The 21,670-nt window shown below is 34.5% G+C and overlaps 1 protein-coding gene across 2 annotated transcripts in view; it reads left to right on the top strand.

Moving 5' to 3' along the window:
• Positions 1 to 20,236, top strand: part of ANGPT1 (angiopoietin 1) — a 228,041-nt gene extending 207,805 nt beyond the window's left edge. For both annotated transcript variants that reach the window (XM_081266564.1, XM_081266563.1), the window contains exons 8-9: positions 6,389 to 6,519; positions 19,025 to 20,236. In XM_081266564.1, coding sequence (XP_081122690.1) covers positions 6,389 to 6,519; positions 19,025 to 19,185 — 292 coding nt within the window. In that variant the 3' untranslated portion in view covers positions 19,186 to 20,236. The remainder of the gene's footprint in view (positions 1 to 6,388; positions 6,520 to 19,024) is intronic.
• The last annotated feature ends 1,434 nt before the right edge of the window (positions 20,237 to 21,670 follow it).

Here is a 21,670-nt window from a genome sequence, read left to right as displayed (position 1 = left end):
TTCTCCCAGAATCTTTATGGTTTTCCTCACTCATACATTTCTTAAAATACTGTTGAGGAGAAATTAATTTTATGAAATTCCATCTCTATCTCCCAGTGCAAGAGAATAACTACCCAGGAGGTGTGTGTCTTCTTTAGAAGAACCTAAGACACTATTCTGTGACATGCTAAGGATAGATGCTACTTTAAGTAAGTTACTAACTCTCCTCAGTCTTGCACAGTGAAATAGCCACTATTCCTTAAGATATCATCGGTGTCTTCTACTTTCAATTCATTCCAACCAGTAGGTCCCCGTGTTTACGTTATACACCTTGGGCATCATCTCTACCTCTGCTTCTTGATTCAGTGATTTGTGATCTGAACAGGACCTTTAGGAAGTATTTTCATGTCTAATCAGACTTTTCCCTTTTCTTTCTCAAAATGACTTTAACTGAAGCATTTATCTTTCTTATGGTTTGATTTTGAATTTGTTTCCTCTTGTCAGCTGGGTACGCACACAATACAAATAAAGCATTTGATAAAATGTGAGAACTAAAGAGAAGACATAGCCTTTTCTTCTTAATTCTATATGTATAATATATCAATCATGTTTTTATATTCCCAAGTTTATGAGAAAATGAAAACAAAAACAATTGGAAGGAGAGTAGGGAGGAGAATTTTAGGATGCACACACATGTATACATGTCAACACACAGATGTATGTATTAGGCAAGGAAGTAGAAACCTAACTACTAATCTTGAGTAATCAGCTGAAAGAGATGTAAAACTTTCTTTCTGAAAACATGGGTTAGATATTTTTTGGTTATAAGGGTTATTGATATTTGAGTTATTTTTACTTGCTATAATGATCCTACTGAAAATTAATTACTGAGCAAACCCATCATTCATTTATTTAATGAGTATTGGGTTCTTCATTTCTGGCACTGTTGTAGATTTTGGTGATTCAAAGATGGTAAGACACAGTTTATGCCTCAAGGAGCTCACAATTTATTATGGGATACATAAGTGAAAAGATAAACTGTGATGCTCTTTGAGGCTATAGGTGAAATGAATCTTAAAGGCTGAATAGGAGTTCAGCAACTATTCAAAACCAACAAGGTCCCACCAGGAAAAGAAGACAGACGTGCAAATGTGCAAAGTATTTGTCACTTTGAGGGAGGAAATGCTTGAGTAAGGCTGGAGCACTATTCCTGAATGCAGGAAATAAGAGATGCAATTGGTGAGGACGTGGGTTTAAGTAGACATTAGAAAAGGCCTAGACTACCAAGGCCTTCTAAATCACCATAAAGAATTTAGACTCTAGCCTTTGAGTGTTCAGGGAGAAACTGAGGGATTTTAACAGGAGGAGAGGAATGATGAGGAACACAGAGCCACACGAAGCATGGATTTTAGGGGTGAGAAGAAGAAAGAGTGAGACCCCAGGCAGGGAGACAAGTTGAAAGACTTCTGTAGTCACCCACAGGAACTGGGAGGACAAGAAGACTTACCTTCAACTCTTAATCAAATGGATATGGACAAAGATCTCTTTGTTCACGTATCCTAATACACAGCATCAATAAGACTCATATGTGGTAGGTTGTATTGTCAAATTTGATGTATACACCCAGCATATGTACTTAGAGATGCATGAAGTCACTCTTAAAAATATGACAATTGATGCTATATTCATATGACAACTTCCAAATGATTTTGGAGAATAGTTGATAACCTGAAAAAAAAGTCACTCAATTGCATAAGAAAATAATCTGTAAAATATAATTTAAGTATAATTGAAATTCTATTTCAATTTATTTTTATACAAGAGGGCAAATGACTTTGAAGTGAACAAAACTGATATTAGAGATTATCCCTTGAGAGAGATAAGGTGGGGCTGTGAGTACAATTGTATTCACAGTGCTGAAATTTTTAGAAGAATGTGTTTAAGCATTGTATGTATACTTAAAAGAAATAACATTATGTTTGAAGAGGAAAATCAAGGAAAAGACTAAAAATATATATGTCAAGAATAGTTATACTTGATAAGATTTTTGGGTTGATTTATTCCCCCTGATTAACGCTTTCCTTTTTATTTTTGTTGTTTTCCTTATATTTATTTTATTAACTGAGAAATACTAATTGTGCATATTTATTGGGAACAATGTGATGTTTTGATCTATGTATAGATTATGTAAAGATTCAAAATCAAATTAATTAATATATCCATTACTCCACCAACTTTTGTATGTGTGTGTTGAGAATGTTTAAAATAATCTACTCGTTTGGCTATTTTGAGTTATACATTATTACTAATTGTGGTCAACATTCAGTGTAAGTTCATTAAAATCTTAGTGATCTTTATTGTATAGATTACCGAAACATATTTCATCAGTCTAGTTGAAACTTTGTATCTTTTGATGAACATCTTCCTTTATCCTATCTTATTTCCTTTCCCTAATTTTTAGTAGGCACCTTTCCACTTTTGTTTCTATAAATAAAATTAACTTTTGTAGAGTCCGCATGTGAGTTCATAACAGTATTTGTCCTTCTGCACCTAATTTATTTTACTTATTATAATGACCTACAATTAGATCAAACCTGTTGCAAAAAAGAGAGTTTGCTTCCTTTTGGAAGGCTGTATAGTATTCTATTGTGTCTATACACCACCTTTTCTTTATCCACTCAAAAATTGAAGGATACTTAGGTTGCTTCCATATCTTGGTTATTATGAATAATTCTGAAATTAACATGAGAGTACAGATATCTCTTTGACATACTGATTTGAGGGAAACCTTGTATACTGTTGTGTCAACGTCAATTAGTATATCTATTTTAGAAAGTCGTATAGAGGTTCCTCAAAAAAAAATAGAATTACTGTAGATCCAGCAATTCTACTTTTATTATTTTCTTTTATTTGCTTTGCTTCTCAAATTTATGCAATTGCATATTTGTATTGCCTAGGTTACACAAAGGAACAATTATAAATTATGATACTTGTGCTGTAAACTTCATGAGAAAGGATAAAAATATAAAATATATCCAGCATGTGCTAGCCATCCAATTATAATCAATGGAACTACCTTTGCTAAATTACCTGCAAAAGGTGCTACACTACATCACTCTTTCCCATAAAGTCTGCCTCCATTATTAGTAAGCTTACACCTCTGCAGGGGAAATGGTAGTGATTTAATAAGGAAGGAAGTCCACCACAAACCACAGGAGCCAAAGGCACAGCTGGGATCAACAGAGTTCTTGGAAGAACACCTGAGCACTAAATTCAGCCAGTCCCAGGGCAGCAGGAGATTTCAGGTCACCAGAGACTCAGCTACTTAATTTTGGATTCATTCAGAGTCCCGTGACTGTAACTCTGTATTCACCAAATAAGCAACTTTCTGGTTATAATTTGGCTTTGTGTGTAAAAGTCTAAGGAGATCAGGCACTGGGTCCCTAAGGTACTCATACTTTGGCTACAAATGGTGACCTGACAAAAGTCATTGGTGATTTTACAAGTGTGTGTGTGTCTGAGGGGCTGAGGAACTCTAAGATAAAGTGAGCAAATTTAACTTCAGACCAGATCTGGAAAGTAGAAACTTCTCCAGGAATCTTAATGGGGACCTGGAGCTTACTCTCCTCCAGTGAAGCCCACTCCTGCTGAAGCTGAAGCACACACACATACACACACACACACACACACACATACACACATACACACACATACACATGCACAAACACACACACACTCTCTTTCTCTCTCTCTCTCTCTCTCTCTCACACACACACACACACACACACACAATCTGTAACTTTTAGCTTGCCTCTTAGAGTTTTACAATAGAAACCTTTATGTGATAATTCAGCATTGGAAGTTATTTGTACTACTGTTACTGTTATTTGTACTACTGTTCTATTAATCATTGACATCAACAAAACCTGATTGGGAAAATATGTATTTTCCCCAGACTCAAAAATCTCTGCAGAATGTTTATAAAATACTTTGTACAAATGCACAAAAATACTTAGTGTACAAAAGCACTAAATATTTTTGTTAAAAATACCAAACATCACAGAATAATGGGACATATAACTGCATACAAACACAAATCAAATAAATATGCATTTCCAAACAGTAATCAATGTTTATTATGCTTGTTTAATAATAATGTAATGCCTTGGTCAGAGATGGCCTACATCCTAGAAGTTTCTTACTCATATAGTAATATTAATCACCCATTAGCTGCGGACAGATAAGATTCTTAAAAAAGACTCAGGCACAGAAGTAGAGATGGACATGGACTTGAAGGGAATATTGCTATGTGATTTTAGTGATAACCCTCTGTTGGTACAGAAGAGCACTTTATGCAGGGTTAGAGAGGGGAATAGTCTCACACAGAAAAGACTGCAAGTATCAAACAGTCAACGCGGACAACTGCAGCTTAGTTCCTCTGAACTCTGAGAAGTCATTGGAGGACATGGACAAATTCATATTTGCTCAAAATACTACATGGCTCAGGGCAAGAAACAGAATGTAGGATCAGCAGGAAATGAGCAGACATCAAACAAAAACCTACATGAGGCAACTACAATGATTTGTCCTTTAGTTCAAGTTCTAGGACAACATGCTTCAAAATGTAATCCTTATTCTGCAAAGTGCAATCCGAGATGCTCATTGAAAACACAAGTTATGGGCCTAGTGAATACACACTTATATCAAAGATCAGGTGATTTGCTATGCGTACAACTGTTCAAGGGCCACTGATCTTACTACTAATTTTATATAAGAGATATTTCTGGAGAATAAGTTTCCCAGAGAATGCCACATTTAAGATTATCAGTTGGGATCTTGAAGTTAAGTTAGGGATACAACTAGAATACAAGTCTCTCAAAGACATGAATTATTTTGTTTTTGTTTGTTTGCTGATGTATCTTAAATGCTTAGAATAATGTAGGGTATATGGTATGAGCTCAGCAAACAGTTGTACAGAGGTTGAATAAAGAGCTTGGGTTTATAGTCAAGTACAACTGAATCCCATTCAGCTGGCTTAGCCTCGATAAACCCTTGCAAAATGGCCATGCTAGTGACACATCCCTGGCTGTATCCTGTGGTATCCTGCTTCACTTGTGCTTAAAAGGAACCTGTATTAAACTCATTCCCTGGTAACCTCTCCCATCCCAGCCACCACCTCCAAGCACCCGAAGGACCCCTCACCCAGTTTTGTACATCTCCCTGGCGACCAAGACAAGGGACTCCCACCAGGTCCCAAGACTCCCAAACCACTGCCTGATAACCTGGAGCTATCCACCTTCTACCTGTACCTACTACATGTACTTCTACTTGTCCTACTACATGTGGCTTTGAAGATCTGCACCAAATGTTTTCTTCATCAGTCTCAGGAGGAGAGGGAACGTGCTGAGAAGCGGAGGGAGTCGCAGGATTGAGGGACTGGCCAGGTCTTCCTTCAGGAGATAGAAGGACCAGGCCCTCAGAACTTGGAGAGCAGGTTGGAGGCAGTGGAGGGTACCTTACACTTGGAGAATCTCAGTTAGTCACTTTTGGACCTGAAAAAACTGGCCACTGAAACACCTGTGACATCATGGAGGTGCATGATCTGAATGAGCAGATGAAATCCATCAAAGAATTGGGCCACCATGTCCATCTTAAGTAAGATGGAGGTCCTGGTCTGGCATGGCATTATGTCTCTTTGATAAGCACACCCTAGGAGATAGTGATAAGGAGAACCCAGCCTTAGGCTAACTTCTCCTCAAGCCTTGAGTGACTTCCCTGGTCACCAAGCATTGCATGTAGATTGGGACTGTATTTACCTTTTCTATAAGTTGTATCAAAACATCTACTGACGTTACAAAAAATGTGGTATCCCTCTGCCCTCCCCGAAAAAAACCTATAAAAATTAAATTAACAGCTAAAAATCATTTATCAGAGTGCCTAGCCAGAACAAGTCTTTTATCAATGATACTTACCACTCTTTAACATAACAGTGATACTAGAGATCAATGGAGTGATCTGCTTATTAACACTCTTTTTTTTTCTTATTTACACTCTTAAAGAACTTTTTTTAAAATGATACCTATAATAATAAAATTAAACACATGCTCTTTTCATGAATCCTCAATTATAAGAGAACCATATGAGTTTTTGTGTGCATAATGAAATAAACACAAGTATACAAGCCATAGACTTTTACCTATTTGTAATTTGAAATCTTTCCTACTTCTCCCCTCCTTTTTTTTTTTTTTTTTTTTTTTTTTGGTTTAGAGAGTGATTTATTGGAAGGGTTGATTTCAAAGAAGGAAGAAAATAATGAAAAAGTTATAACAGAATGAGTCACTCACTCTTTTGGGCTCTGTTATTCTATAGAATGGCTGATCTTTCTTTTCTCTCTTTTTTTTAACTTCAGGTTATATTTAAAGGGTCACACTGGGACAGCAGGAAAACAGAGCAGCCTGATCTTGCACGGTGCTGATTTCAGCACTAAAGATGCTGATAATGACAACTGTATGTGCAAATGTGCCCTCATGCTAACAGGAGGTGAGTCCTATGAGGCCATGCTCTAAGCTGTGTTTCGCTGGTCTGAGGCTTGAGGTTTCTTATCTATGAGAAAAGGGTATGATCTTCTGGTCAGGAAACTTAAGAGCAAGTCCCTTGTTCTGCCTTCTAATTTATCCTGGGTTCTTGTGCAAGACATTGCTAGCATATTTAGAGGTTTGCCTCCTCCTATAATATCTGTAGTGGGAGTGTGCTGAGCTTGGTTCTCAATATATTCTTTAACTTCTTGAAATCCCAGCTATTCTACCTTGCAAAGAGTCTTCATGATACCTATACTGAAAAGAACAACAATTTAGGAATACAGCATATAGAATAATTGCCTCTTACCAAATGCTGTACAATTGTGTAGTAGAGTTCATTGAATATTTTGTTAAAATAAAACAACAACAACAAAAAGGAATCATAATTAAACCCGAAGTTAGAAGATTCAGACCAGCTATACCAAGGTTTTCCATTATGTGGTAGTCCTTTACAACATATTTTAGCTAGTATAGGGTATACTATGAAATCATATTTTTTCTTTAAGTAAGAAAGTTAATCCTTTTTTGTACCTTTTCAATATTTTTTCAGTCTTCTGATTGTGCCAAAGACAAATTCTCAATTTGGTGCTAGAATGTCTGTAACATTTCTCTAGCACTTACTAAACAGTCGTCTTATCCAAGAAAGACCAGAGCCTTGCCCTTCTTCTCAGAGACATGGGTAGGCAATGGTACCTACCTAGAATCAAATAATGCTATTTTGTTTTAATTTTATTATATTTTATATCTAGCATGTATTAAATCAAGTGTTACTACTGATTTCTTTTTAAATGGATGCTATAAATTTTGCATTTTAAAGTGCATTCATGATATTGCATAATTAATAGATCATTGAGTTCAACAAAAAGTATTAGTTAAATATTAGTTCTAGGTATATATGGATATAGAAAAATCTGTGAAGTTGATATATGTCTGATTACATTCTAAGAAACACTAATCTAAAACCCATTGGTAAGTGATGTTGCTCACAAATGGTGTAAGCTCTGGCAAGGGATTGGTGCCAAATAATATTATAAAGGAAAACCCTGTTTTATTGTTTATTTTCTCACAATTTTGGTGTTCTTTCTGTATCTTAATGGAAAGCAAGCAATGCCACCCTCTACTATTCTGATACTCTTTTTGTGTCTTTGTAGAACAAAACATTTTCATCCTAATGAGGATAAAAGTTGAAATCTACTATTTTCCTCCCCAAACACTACCTTTCTGCTTTGTTAGTTGCATATTATTATATGTCATTGTAAATGTTGTTCTATCTTCCTTAAACTCCAATCCAACTTTGAGACCAGCAAGGAAATTCTCATCTCTACTTTGTACAAAGGAATATGAAAGTCAATCCTGTTTCAACCTTCTATCCTTAACATCTGCACAGAGGATGTGATAGATATATAGGAACTCAAGAGTAAATATGGTGCATGAGTGAATGAGTAACTATCTGTAACTCTCAAAATAACTTTCAAATTTTAAATCTAATTAATTGAACCATTAGGTTAAAATTTTCACTCATCAGATAATAGAACATGGAAAGCTGTGGAAGGAAGATTTTAGAATAATCTTCCCATCTTCCTCTCTATCTCCAACCCCTTCATTACTACCACAACCAAATCATAGGCTATTGACCTCCATCCCTTCCACCTATGTTGAAATCTTTTCATTATGAAACCAGCCTCCATATTATCAAAGATAAGCCATTATTATTCTGCTTCTATCACATCCTTCTACTTAAGCTTCAGGTACGTCATTTGGAGATCATATTCAACCTCATCAAATATTTAAAAATTTCTTATATGTCTTTGTGACTGCACCCCCCATAAAATACAGTTATTGCAAATTTAGGAAATTTCTTTTAAATAGTACCCACAGGTCTTGAAATTTTTCTCCAAAGAAATATTTCTTTTCATTACCTTCCTGATCCCATGAACAAAGTTTTCAGCAGCTTTTTACAAAGACAAAAGGACTTGGATTTTCCATTTTCCTGCCCATTTTAATATTGAAATACACTTCATTTTCACCACTCTATTTTTACAGATAATTTTTTCTTCCAAATAAATAAAGTTACATGAAAGACCGACAGTAAAATCTTTCAAATGTGTGTTCTTAGAAGAACATTCCAGTACGTTCATATTCCTGTCATAATAATGAAAATATGGAGCAAAACAAAGACGAGTATGCACCTCTTTGGTTGTAGAGAACACTTCATTGCTTAGATTTATGATTTTTATTTCTGCTTCACATGATAGAACTTTGTCATGTTCTTTCATCCATAATCATTCTTGGACCTGCTTCTTAGCCACCAATAAACACATATGTTGGGGAGAAAAAAAAATTTCCACTTATTTCTTGGGCTGGAATAGTCTAAGTAAATGTGTTTTTGTAATAAATGCCATTACCCTATCAAATATCCTTCTGAAAGACTACAGGTCTTGCAAAACCATTCACTCTGAAAAGCTAAAATGTGGAATTTAGATAGCTGAGAACTGGAAAACATAAGGATGAATGTCAGTGACAGTCCAAGTACCTGGAGTCTTGCCTGGAACTTATGTCTTAGTTAGCTGCTACTCCATGCCACCACTATTTATCCACTGTCAGATTTTCCCTTACAACCATTCTCATTGTCTAATGACTATTCCTTTCTTTATTAAAAAAAGTGTTTTATTTAAAATAGTCTCTTTTAAGCCGTAGACTTCAGACTGTTTGAGACCAATAACTCAATAACTTGTCATCATCAAAGTTTTCTTCTATCTTCTTTATTTGTATATTTTCCTTCTAAAAGGAACTGAGGGTATAGTAAGGTTTATTTTGCACTATCTTACATAATTTTTTTTTCCAGTACAGGAGGAAGTTTAGTTGGAGCACATGGTATCATTGTTACCTTTATCTGTTAAAAAGAGTGAAAAATAGAAGATAGGCTTAATTAAAAGCAGATGGTATTTCAGCTAGACACAAGGTGGAGCATCTTAATCTTTGTGTCTTCTTCTTTTCTAACATCCCAAAGTCTTTTTCCTACCAAGATGATATATAATTTAATAAGTTCTATTAAGGAGATCAACTACAATTAGATGAAAGAACAGGACAGATTAGAGCTAATCTTCTTTGAGATTGTCAACAAAAGAATTAATAATAGATGACTCCATTTCGAATCATAACAAGTTCTGTGGATAAAATATGCCATGTGGTAGAATTATTTAGGGAAGAGGGAAGAGACTTTAGGTAGAAAGTTGAGGGGGTCCAAAGCTGGAATAAGTAGTAGGAAGGGTTGTGCCTTTGTAGTGATGAACATCTGTAATAAGAAAATAGAGAGCTATTTATTTGACAGAGTTTATTTATACACTTTCCTGTAATTGTGAGTCTAGTAAAAATAGCTCCCAAGTTTTTGGTCTGTTTCTGAATTCTATCATTCCATATACTCATTGACACTGTTGGTGGGGGAACAAGGGATATTATTTTTTAGTGCCTAGGTGGTAATCCATATTACTCAACATTGTTGGTTGAAAGGAGACACAATGAGTGGGCTGAGAAAGCATCTGACATTTGCATCAATAGAAATAGATACCACAATGTTTTATACCCTTTTTCCCAGAAGTGTTCGTACTTATCCCCACCTTACCAGCAAGCCAGAAATTTCTCTATCCAATTTAAATATTGAAAAACTTTTATGTCTCATTACACATTTCTTATTGTACTAGAGCATACATTTCAAGGTCAAAATCGCCACACACATTTTCTATGGAAATGACCTCCTAACTAACCATTAAACAGAGGTGATTTATCAGCATATATTTATAAGCCAGAAATGTCTGTATTATGTGATTACTGTTGACCTCAGGAAAATTCGTAAAGTTTCTCCTTAAGTTTCCCCCTTTATAAAGGATGCTACTGCAAATCTGTATATTTCTGTAGTGGGAGAAACATATTTATAAGGTAATTGTAGGGAAATATTTCTTTAAGTCTCTCAGGAGCGTTCCTATTGTGCACCTCACTCCCAATCCAAAGAAAATAATCAATTTCACCAAAAATTTAACAGTTTTTTCCTACTATTTATTTATTTGTTTATTTTTGACTGTGGAAGCAAGCAGGGTTTTCCATCCTCGTATCAAATAAAGTAGACTTCAAGCCAAAGTTAATCAAAAGGAGTGAGATGGACATTACATACTGCTCAAGAGAACCATACACCAACAAGACATAACAATCATAAATATATATGCCCCAAACAATGGTGCAGCTATGTTCATCAAACAAATTCTTCTCAAGTTCAAGAGTCTAATTGACCACAACACAATAATGCTGAGTGACTTTAACACACTTCTTTCATCACTGGATAGATCTTCCAAACAAAAGTTGAATAAAGAAACAATAAAACTCAATAATACAATCAATAACTTAACTTAACTGACATATATAGAATATTTCAACCTGCATGAAGTGGATATACTTTCTTCTTGGCAGCACATGGATCCTTCTCTAAAATAGACCATATAATATGCCACAGAGTAACTCCTAGAAAATACAAAAAAAGTAGAGATACTACCATGCATTTTATCAGATCATAATGGAATGAAATCGGAAATCAACAACAAAATAAAAAATAAAAATTTCTCCATCACCTGGAGACTAAACAATATGCTACTGAATGAACAATGGGTTACAGAAGACATCAAGGAGGAGATTAAATTTTTCTACTATTTAATATTAAGAAAATGAAATGTAATTTCATTCAGTGAATGCAATGCTTTCATTTGTATAGATTTATTTACTTATTTAAATATATTATAATAAATAATATATATATTTTTTTTTGGGGGGGGACCAGGGATTGAACTCAAGGATACTTGACCACTGAGTCACATCCCCAGCCCTATTTTGTATTTTATTTAGAGATAAGGGTCTCATTGAGTTGCTTAATATCTTGCTTTAGTTGAGGCTAGCTTTGAACTCCCAATCCTCCTGCCTCAGCCTCCTTAGCCTTTGGGATTACAGGCATGTACTACCATGCCCAGCTGATTTATTGTACATAAGATAGATATGCAAAAATCCCTCTTATTGCAAGACTAGAAAAAATGGAAACATTACTAGATTATCACTTTTGAAGTAAACTTATATTCAACTAAGATGTGGTCTTTGACACTAAATTAAGATTCTTCAAAATAAGTATTTTTAAACATCTATTTAAGCTACAAGTGTTGAACTACAATTACTGTAATTATATTATCTATTAAGGAATTACAGATATGAGTATATCTAAAAGTCTGCTGTAAAATAGTCATTAAAGGTTGCTAACAACAACAACAACAACAAAAAACAAACAAGGTATTGTTTTATATCGCTTTCCTTTCTAGTTTTCTTTTAGTGCAATTTCCATATTTAGTATATCATATAAAAGCTATGTAAAAATGTGACCTAACCTTCTGCAGAAAGAATCTGTTGCGACAGAAACTCCGATCTCTTTTCCCACACATAAACTATTTCAGCTGACAGACAAGACTTTCTAAAGCTAACAAAGGACATTTCTCAGTTCATCCCTAAAAGAGGGGATAAAACCATACACATAAATTTCTTAATGTGCCCCAGAAATTACTGGATGCTAACAGAAGAGAATTGATAAATGTTTGCATTGCCTGCTTTGTAATCTTCATGAAGACAGTGAAAGAAACTAGCAGCTTCTTTAACTGGTAGATGACACAGAAGTGACAAAATCTTTGGAAAAAGAACATTATCTTAGCATTTTTCATACCGGGAAAGGACATGCAAAGCATCATGAGGTAAATGTTATTCCCTAGGTTTAAAGAAAAATTGTCAAGATAAAAGATGCATATGAGGGCTGTGGCTGTGGCTCAGTGGTAGAGCAGTCCCCTAGCATGTCTCGGCACTGGGTTTGATCCTCAGCACCACATAAAAATAAAATAATAAAATAAAGATATTGTGCCCACCTATAACTAAAAAATATATATTTTTAAATATATACATATGAATAATTTAAGATTGATTTTTAAAAATCTACATTGCATTACTTTTATTTCAATTTGGTCTATATTTAGTGTATAAGAATATACATCTGTTCCTAAAAAAATATATGTTCCTTGAATGCAGGGACTTTGTGCTGTCCCCTACTACTTCCCCAGGACCTGGCAGAGAGTATGGCACACAGTATGTACTCAGTATTATTGGTTAGTTAAATGAATATGTTATCAGAGACTCAGAATGGACACTGAAAAATCATAAATGATCCTGGTGAGAATACATAAAAATAAACTAGTGTATGAATGACATTCTTGCTTGCATTTAGGTTTAAAATATATAAGCACATACATATGCTTGTATATAAATATATACATATATCTGTATATAAACATATACATACACTTGCTCTGCACAAACATGAAACAAAAGGATGTATATCAATAATTGGGACCAACTTTTAAAAAATCACAAAACCCCAGAAGATTAAACAGCAGAATAATAAAAATTTGAGTGTTAGGATTCTGTTTAAATAAATTTGAGTTCCCTACATATAAAATTTAGAATTATATTCCTATTTTCTCAGGACATTTTTCTGTTCTTAGAAAGCTAGCAAAGAATATCAGAGAACACCTTTCATAAATTTAGGAAAAGGTGAATTAGAATCGATATGCCTACTCACAAAGCTACAACCCAAGGTTAATAACTGACAATGGATGGGAAATAACCAAACAATTAATTTTGCTTGTATTATACTTAATGAGTGGTACAGTGAATAGTTTTTCAGCTTTTATATTATTTAACAGTTTTGCATTAATTTTAAATTGTTTATGTTGAATAACTTACATGCAGTTTCCAAAAACCTCTGAAATAGGATAAATAGGGACCAGAACAATTCCTTTCACAAAAACTGAGATACTGAAAGGTGAGCTAGTTACCCATGGTCACTGAATTACAGTTAGAAGTAGGATTTGATGGCAGGCATTCTGTCTCCAGAGGCTGTCACCCTGTGACTCTTTCTACTGCCTCCTTGCACAGAATGGCATTCAGATAATAATAATAATAATAATAATAATAATAATAATACTCTTTTTACTGTTTGTAGTATATTTCCAGGAGCATTTTCTCACTTAGATACAGTGAGAATTGAAGCCTGAGCAAGGGGAAAACAATAAAAGAATACCTACAAATTTTATATGAATTCAATATTCAATATTACTGGCCAGGATAAACAAGTTTTCATCTTTTGGAACAATAAATAAATAAATAACACTAAGTCCTTGGCCTAAAGCGGGTATAGTATGGGATGACAGAAAAAAAATGAAGACCTCTGAAAGTTCTTGGACTCCTGCACATGCCCTACAAGACCCGCACAGCTGCTCCGGGAGACTGGCTGAGGGGAGGCAACTGTGCACACATAAAGTGACTTTTTCATTATGATCTCGCTGATAACAGCGGTACCCATCAATTCAGTTCAGTGAAAAGAGTGAACTCTTAGTCTCTCTGCAAGCTCCTTTACATATTGCTGATTAGAACACATACACTGAAAATAAATGAAAGAAAAAAGATATATCTTTTCACATCGCTGTACTCTTTACCTTAGAAAAGAAGTGTTGAGAGACATTTTGTTCAGGATCAGAAGACTTTGAGAGTTAGGTTTCCTGACTTTCAAATAAATTTGAACTTCCTGAGTACAAAGTTTAGAATCAAATTCCTATTTTCTGGGCAGAGTTTCATTTATTAGTGATAAAATGTGAATTTTCTACTTCAAAGATAAAAGACTCAAGTGACTTTTTTAAAGGCCTGGGAAGGCTGGGATAGTTTTTACAAAACTAAATTTTAATGAGTTAAGTGTAAATGAATTAGAAACATTCATCTCAGATTTCTTATTAAAATATACATGAGGTTACAGGTTATAGACAAAAATGCTTGGCAAAAGTACATCTCAGCCCTTGCCAACCTGAAAACATTTGAGACATGTTATCAGTTGTCCCAACCGCAGGCAGAGGGAAGCTGCTTTCTTCCATCCCATTCTTGCATCATTAAGTTCTTTTGAAATGAAAGTGTCTTTCCTAGAAACTTCTTTAGCATGTTTCTTATTAGTTACTCCAAGGCACACAAAGAACAAAGTACTAAGTGAATATTTTTCCAAGATTGCACAGCACATATAAATTCAGCTATCTGGTATCTGGTCAGAGGGGAATTGCAAATACAGCCATGTTCCTCAGTCTGTTCAGACAGAATATCTTCATCTCATGAAAACTTAACCTATATACTAAGGACCTGTGAATACTAAGAAGTTACCAGGATAATGCTATACTTTTCCTTGCCTTATATAAATATATTTTAACCACATCTTACCAGGATTCATATTTAATAGACCTTGCTCTCCTTAATTTTTTCATAGAAAGGTAGAAAGTAGAAAAACTATTTGCAATATTTTGTTACAAAAATATTTGTTTATGTAGTTTTTTTTTTTAAAAAATGTATGTCAAGGAGAAGAAAAAAAAAACAGACTACTTACCTGCACAGAAGTAACCTGTTTTTGCTAACTTGTAGTTTATAATATTTTATAATGGAACTGAAATGGTCATGAGACATACTTGCCCTTTGATTTCATTTTCTGTCATCTCAATTTGGCATCTTTATTATCATCAATGCTCTCTGATACATCACAGTGGGTATGACCCACTGGTCTTAAGAGATAGTTGAATACTTCAAGATCAATAATTTTGATTGCTCATATATTCAAAACAGAACATTGGAAGAAAATCTTGGTCAGGTTTTTAAATGCAATGTTTTTATAATGTGTACACTGTAAATTGTGCTCATTTGCAACAGATTGTTTCCGATTGTACCGAACAAATAAAATTTGTTAGCACCAATGACCTTATCATCATTATTCCATCATTATGGTGGAGCCAAACAATCTTGTCCTTTTAGTTCTTGCCCCCAAACTCCCCACTCTGTTTCCTAAGTGACACCAGATAGAATTTTACAGGATATCATAGTACGACATTTTATTTTATCCTAACTGAGCTGTGAAAATGGTTGACTGGACATTAGAATCCATACATTATGAACGGGACTTTGGAAAGTTCCTTAAACTCTGAGCTTTGGTGTGGTTATTATATACTTGCCGTATGCAGAAAGCTGTTTGGGGAATAAAATGAGAGAATGCATGCAAATATCTCCATGCAGTCCCTAGAATATATAAACCACTCAATGAACACCACATGTTGTTGAAATCATTTCTTAGGGTCTCAGGTTAACTGATTAACAGCTTGTTAATTGGTGAAGTCAGCATTGAAGCTGAGGTCTTCAAACTTCTCATCTTTTGAGTCCTCCATTCTTCACAAGAAAATTTAGAAAAAGTATAATGTTTTCCCTCTTGTTTATTTTTTCCCAACCCCTTACCCATTGGCACTCCGGCCAAACTAAGCTGCTGGCTGACAATCTGTTCTGCTTTTCTAGGGTACATAGAGTACTTGGAAATTCTTTTGGTCTACTGAAATCATACCATCCCTCAAGACCCAGCTCAGGTGGTAAATGAATGAATCTCACAGTCCCAAAGGCAGTCAGGACCATCTGCCCCTTTATTTCCATGACATGTTCTTTATCTCTTTGTTTAGTAACTATCATCTGATTTATTTAAACAATTAGTCTTCTACAAAGATGGTGCATACCTTGAAGTCAGGAACATACTTCCCCCTGTCCCCTTGTCCGATGGATGGTTAGTCTGTGTTGAATTGCTTCTGGGTTCAGTTTTCTCCCCTTCATCACACTAACACATGCGCTCAGGACAGCTTTGACAGACCATATAGAATGAAGACTTTACATGCTGCTTGATTAAACATTTAGCCTGGCAGATTTGGTTCCCCTGTTTAAATATGGGTTCCCATTCCTAGCGAATGTTTTACTTGTTCAGCTGATGATAGACAAGCAGGCTGGCTAAACTATAATTTTTTCCACAAACATTGTTCAGCTTTCCATCAAGACTATTTCTCCACCTCATTTTCTGAAAGTCTCCTCTGTTCCCTATGTAGCAGTTATAGTTATGCTCTTTTAGTCTCTAACCACACCAAGTTGTCTTTCGCATGTGCTGTACTCTGCTTAGAAAAGTCTTTCCCTGACTTCAAGTGGCTGTCTCCCTCTCTTCCTTCAGGTCTCCCATGAAGGTGAAACATTATCTTATCCTCCTTCACAGCTCCCTGTTTTCTCCATGGCATTCTTTGGTCATGATTTGTAGTTCATTTATTTACTTAGATTTATTTCATCTGCTTCTCATGTTGGAAGTAATTTCCTTGAGGGCAGGGACCATGTCTGTCCTGTTGAGTATTGTGTAACACTTGAATGAATAAAGAAAGAAAAGATGAATACAATAAGCACAGATGTTATATATTGGGGTGTCTATTAAATATAGCTTTTTAGTAAACTAAACAATTCCCCAAGTTGAATCGGTTGGTCAATCACTCAACAACCCTGAAGTTACATGCCAGTCCTGTGCTAAGCAAACTCAATTAGGTGTAGCACGAAAAATGTAACACGGACCAGTGTATAAACCAGGGTTTTCCGTTGCTTTTATGATGATGAATAAGACTGGGTTAATTTGGTCTTCAAGCCCCCTTATTGTCAAAGAACTGTCTTGTTGACTGTTAACCCAGCCACAATGGCCTTCTTTTGATGTCTCCAAAATGTCATTCTCACCACAAATTCAATATTGCACTTTGCCCAGAAAAGAAACACAGAAATTTATCTGATTTTCTCATCGGTCCCTATAGTTTCCTGTCTCTTTCCTAAACTCATCCAAAGCTTTCCTATGAGTAATCCTTTAGCCTGTGCTCTTTATTTTTCTGCTGTCGTCTGTCTATCCACACTTTTCTAGAAGTCCTGTAACTTTGTATAAAACAAATAACTGAGACACACATTTTCAGCATGGATATTTTAATGTGACTCAACACAATACAGCATTCTTTGAATCTTCATTATTCTCATTAATAAAGTAAGTGCATGAAATTGTGCACTTTATGAAATCATGATGGGTATTTGAAAGACTAGGAAAGATTCATTGATACAATGAAAAAAGTGTTTCAAGAAAGACACAGAAAAGGAGCAGGTAAATTAAAACACGGAAGCAATAAGTTGGATTTTATTTTGGAGTTTCACTTTAGTGCTTTAGAGTCTTCTGTGTAAATAAATTCTCTAATATTAGAATGTCTGTTGTACTACAAATAGCACATTTTTAATATGAGCACTGATAAAAATTAAGGAGGTAGTCTTAAGGAAGTAATGATAGGATTTTATAGTTCTTCCTTCTTTGCCCAACAAGTACCTTCTTGTCCCTTGTGTTTTGACAGCATTAACATTTATGTTTGCCCAAAGCATTGCATAGAGTGTCTCTCAAAATCCATTGAGACATACTTGACTGCTGGCTCCAGGATGAATCGGTGATTACTGTAGCTTGTTATGCCTCTAGTGTGACTTTATAAACACAACCCAGCTGTATTCATCTTCCAAAATTGAAAAATGAGAACTAGCTTTTCTTCATTTAACTTTTCTAAAGTTTCTGCAAGACGATGCTCATGTTACAGTCCAACATCAGCTGTACAGTTTTCTCTTTCTTTAGCTATTAGTCCCTTAGGTACAACTCTGTAATCAAAGAGAGGTCAACTGTATCCGAATACAAATATGCCAGAATGTCTCTGGCATAAGTCTCTCCCTAAAGATTTCAGTAGTGTTGCTTCAGGAGACAGAAAAGTACTATGCTTTATCTAAACATCTAAGACCTTACTTCATTAAAAACATAAACCTGGGTTATCCAGTTATCCTTATAGAGTTATGCAAGCACAGGATTTCCATACTACCCATCAAGTTTGTTTTTCTTTTTGCTAAGTTTTGGAAGAGCTTGAACAATCATAGACAAAATATTGCTATACATGTACTGTTTGAATACTATGGATGAACTACCTAGTTGCTATAAACTATTGAGAGAATGGATGAATTGAAATTCAATTTAAGCATCATAGGCATTTTACAGTATCCAGTTTTAATCTTAGAAGCAGCTGAGGGCTAGTTATTGACAAAATCAGAAGTCAATGGAGAACATCTTTTGTTTCACTAATAATTATTGCATTCTTAAGGAAGGCTTGAGGTGGAATGCCTATGCCTTTTACTCCACATTTTCTTCCAAGTCTGACTTAGACTGTATCTTCATACTTCCCATAACTACTGTGGGAAGTGACTCCCAATGGGGGGGGGGTCACACTGAAAGCTGGTTTTCAGAAGAGCATCCTTCTCTTAGATTGTTCAATATACATCTTTAACCAATGTCGTCAGAAACAATCCACTGCCAACATGAAAGACCCTGAATGCCTCCTATTTTCAAATAATCATGACATATCAATAAGTTCTCCACCAGTTAATGCCAGTAATTTCCAAATGTTCGATTTGTAATTGTTGCTTCTCTTTATCTCTTCCATTATTAACTGCTTTTTCAGGCTGGTGGTTTGATGCTTGTGGCCCCTCCAATCTAAATGGAATGTTCTATACAGCGGGACAGAATCATGGAAAACTGAATGGAATAAAGTGGCACTACTTCAAAGGGCCCAGCTACTCTTTACGTTCCACAACCATGATGATTCGACCTTTGGACTTTTGAAAGCATAATACCAGAAGTAATTATAAAAACAACAAAGAAATCTGGGGAAACTACCAGATAAGAGACTGTTTCTGAAATGAACAATATTGTCTCCCTTCCAGCAGCAGATGGTAGTTAGGTGATGTCATCAAGGTTCTTGACTGTGGGTTTGGAGCCTTTTGAGTTCACAGAACTCTCTTCTTGGGTCACTGTGTTTGTGTGGCTTGACTCTAGAGAATGCTACTCACTGACATGCTTTAAAAAGGGGAGAAGAACTGCTCAGCTTGCTGTGCTTCAAACTACTACTGGATCTTAGTATGAAACTATGATAACCAGATGATAAATATGGCTTATTTCATGTGAAACCAAGAAGAAGGAGAAGAAGAAGAAAAGAGGAGAGAGAGAGAGAGAGAGAGAGAGAGAGAGAGAGAGAGAGAGAGAGAGAGCGAGAGCGAGCGCATGAGCAAATGAATAAAATGAACATGCATGAAGATAGAAAAAGGCCTGCCACAATCCTTTGGGAAATAAATATTACATCTGTAAAATGGTATTATCTCTATGCAAACCTACAAATAAGTAAGTTTATACTGTTGCATAACTTTGATACAGTTCAAAAGGAGCAGCATTGTCCTCTGAGTTCAATGTTAATGGATTTCAGAATAACAGTGCCAATATCATACTTACTAGTTGATCTGAGTTAACCTGTCTTCAATTGTAAATTCCATTTTTGTAAGCCATATAAATTGTAGTGCATGGAAGATAACAGTGTAAGGTAGAAACACTATTCATTACTCTGATATTTTAAAATACAGTTTTCAAAAGAGATAAAATCAAATATGGACATAACATATGTGCTACAGTTTTCATTTACCTTAAAAAATAGATGGACTGATGAATATATTTATAACATGAGGAAAATTTAAAGAATGTGAAATGTATCACCTTGTTCTTAAAATAACAAACATGCATTTAATATTTCCTTTGCTATTATATGGGAAAGCAGTACTTGGAGTGTATTAAGTTGAAATAAAACCAAGTAAACTGGAGCAGTTCATTTTACAGTATCTTCTTACATGTGTATACATGGCTGTGACTTAATTATTTTATAAGTGTTTTTAGATCTTTAATTGTCAACCTGTTATTTCCAGCTAATTTAATTTTTTTGCTTACTAAATTCACCCTGTTCCAGTTTCTATTAAAGGTACACTTTGAAATCTACAAAATTAAAAAAAAATTAATATCATTGTACATAGCATGTTTATATCCATGTTAAACTTTATACCTGTTTAATCTGGAATATGCAACATTGTCCTTAATTGATGCATATAAATACAAGTGTTCAAAGAAATATATTTTTACTTAATTAAATATATTACTCCTCATTTTTTCCCTTTAGGTTCTATTTCTTTAGACAATTTTAAACTATTAATATTAATGGAGAAAATTGGCAAAAACTCTCTATATCACATGTAAGGGAAACACAGAAAATAAAATTATAATCACCTAATAGAAAATTATGACTGCTAGGTGCTAGAAATATCTTTAAGAAAATATTCCTATGGGATAATCTATTGTAAATGAATTTTAGGGCAGATTTCTGTGGCAACTTTAAGTCACTAAAGTATTTTTTCAAGAAATGCTCTCTGCCTGTAAGTGTTGAAGGTTACAGTATTTTTTTTTTCTTAATCGAAATTTGCAAAACATGAGCTATTGTGAAATGAGTACATTGAATGAATACATAGATATTGGATCTCCTTCCTTGGAAAATTAATAGGTTTTCTAGAAGATAATCATACCAAAATTTCAGACTTGATCCATTATGCCTTAGTGGCTTTTCTCCATTTGGGAGAATAAAGCTATTTGCATTTTTAAGAAAAAAATTAAAAGTTTACAATCAAATCTTTTTTTATATTTATGCATCTGTATAAAAACAACTGCTTTTTGCCTTACAAGTGACATTTGCAGGTATTACACAGTTTTTCTATTATCAGTGTCTTCTTGATAATATCATAAAGCCTCTCCCTCTCAAAACCTTCTTTATTATCTTCATTTTAAGTGAAATAAAATGAGAATTTTGTTGTGTTCCCACAATTTTTTTTAAACCAATCTTTGGATAAAGAATACTATTTTCCCAATCGATATTACAAAAATAAAATGAAATAATGAAAAAAAAAGAAAGCATGATATTTACTGTTGTCTGGGTTTGAAAAATGAAATATTGTTTCCAATTATTTATAATAAAGCAGTATAAAATGTTTTATGACTCCATTATGTGTGTTGTGTAATGCCTACATGTTTATAGCATCTTCACATGTATATCCTTTGCATTTAATTATTTCAGAGTAAGATAATTAGTATTAGAATTGTGTCTTTCAACTTTTATTGCAATAAAATTGATGTGGTTTCTATGCAAATTTCTTCATATGGATCACAACATTATTTGTTTTAAATAAAATTGGAAATAAAGTTTGTGCAATTTCATCTCATTTTAAATACACATTTTACA

The sequence above is a fragment of the Spermophilus citellus genome, assembly GCF_964194105.1.
Source record: "Spermophilus citellus genome assembly, chromosome: 14".
Classification (NCBI taxonomy): Eukaryota; Metazoa; Chordata; class Mammalia; order Rodentia; family Sciuridae; genus Spermophilus; species Spermophilus citellus.
This window is presented reverse-complemented; position numbering and strand designations above follow the sequence as displayed.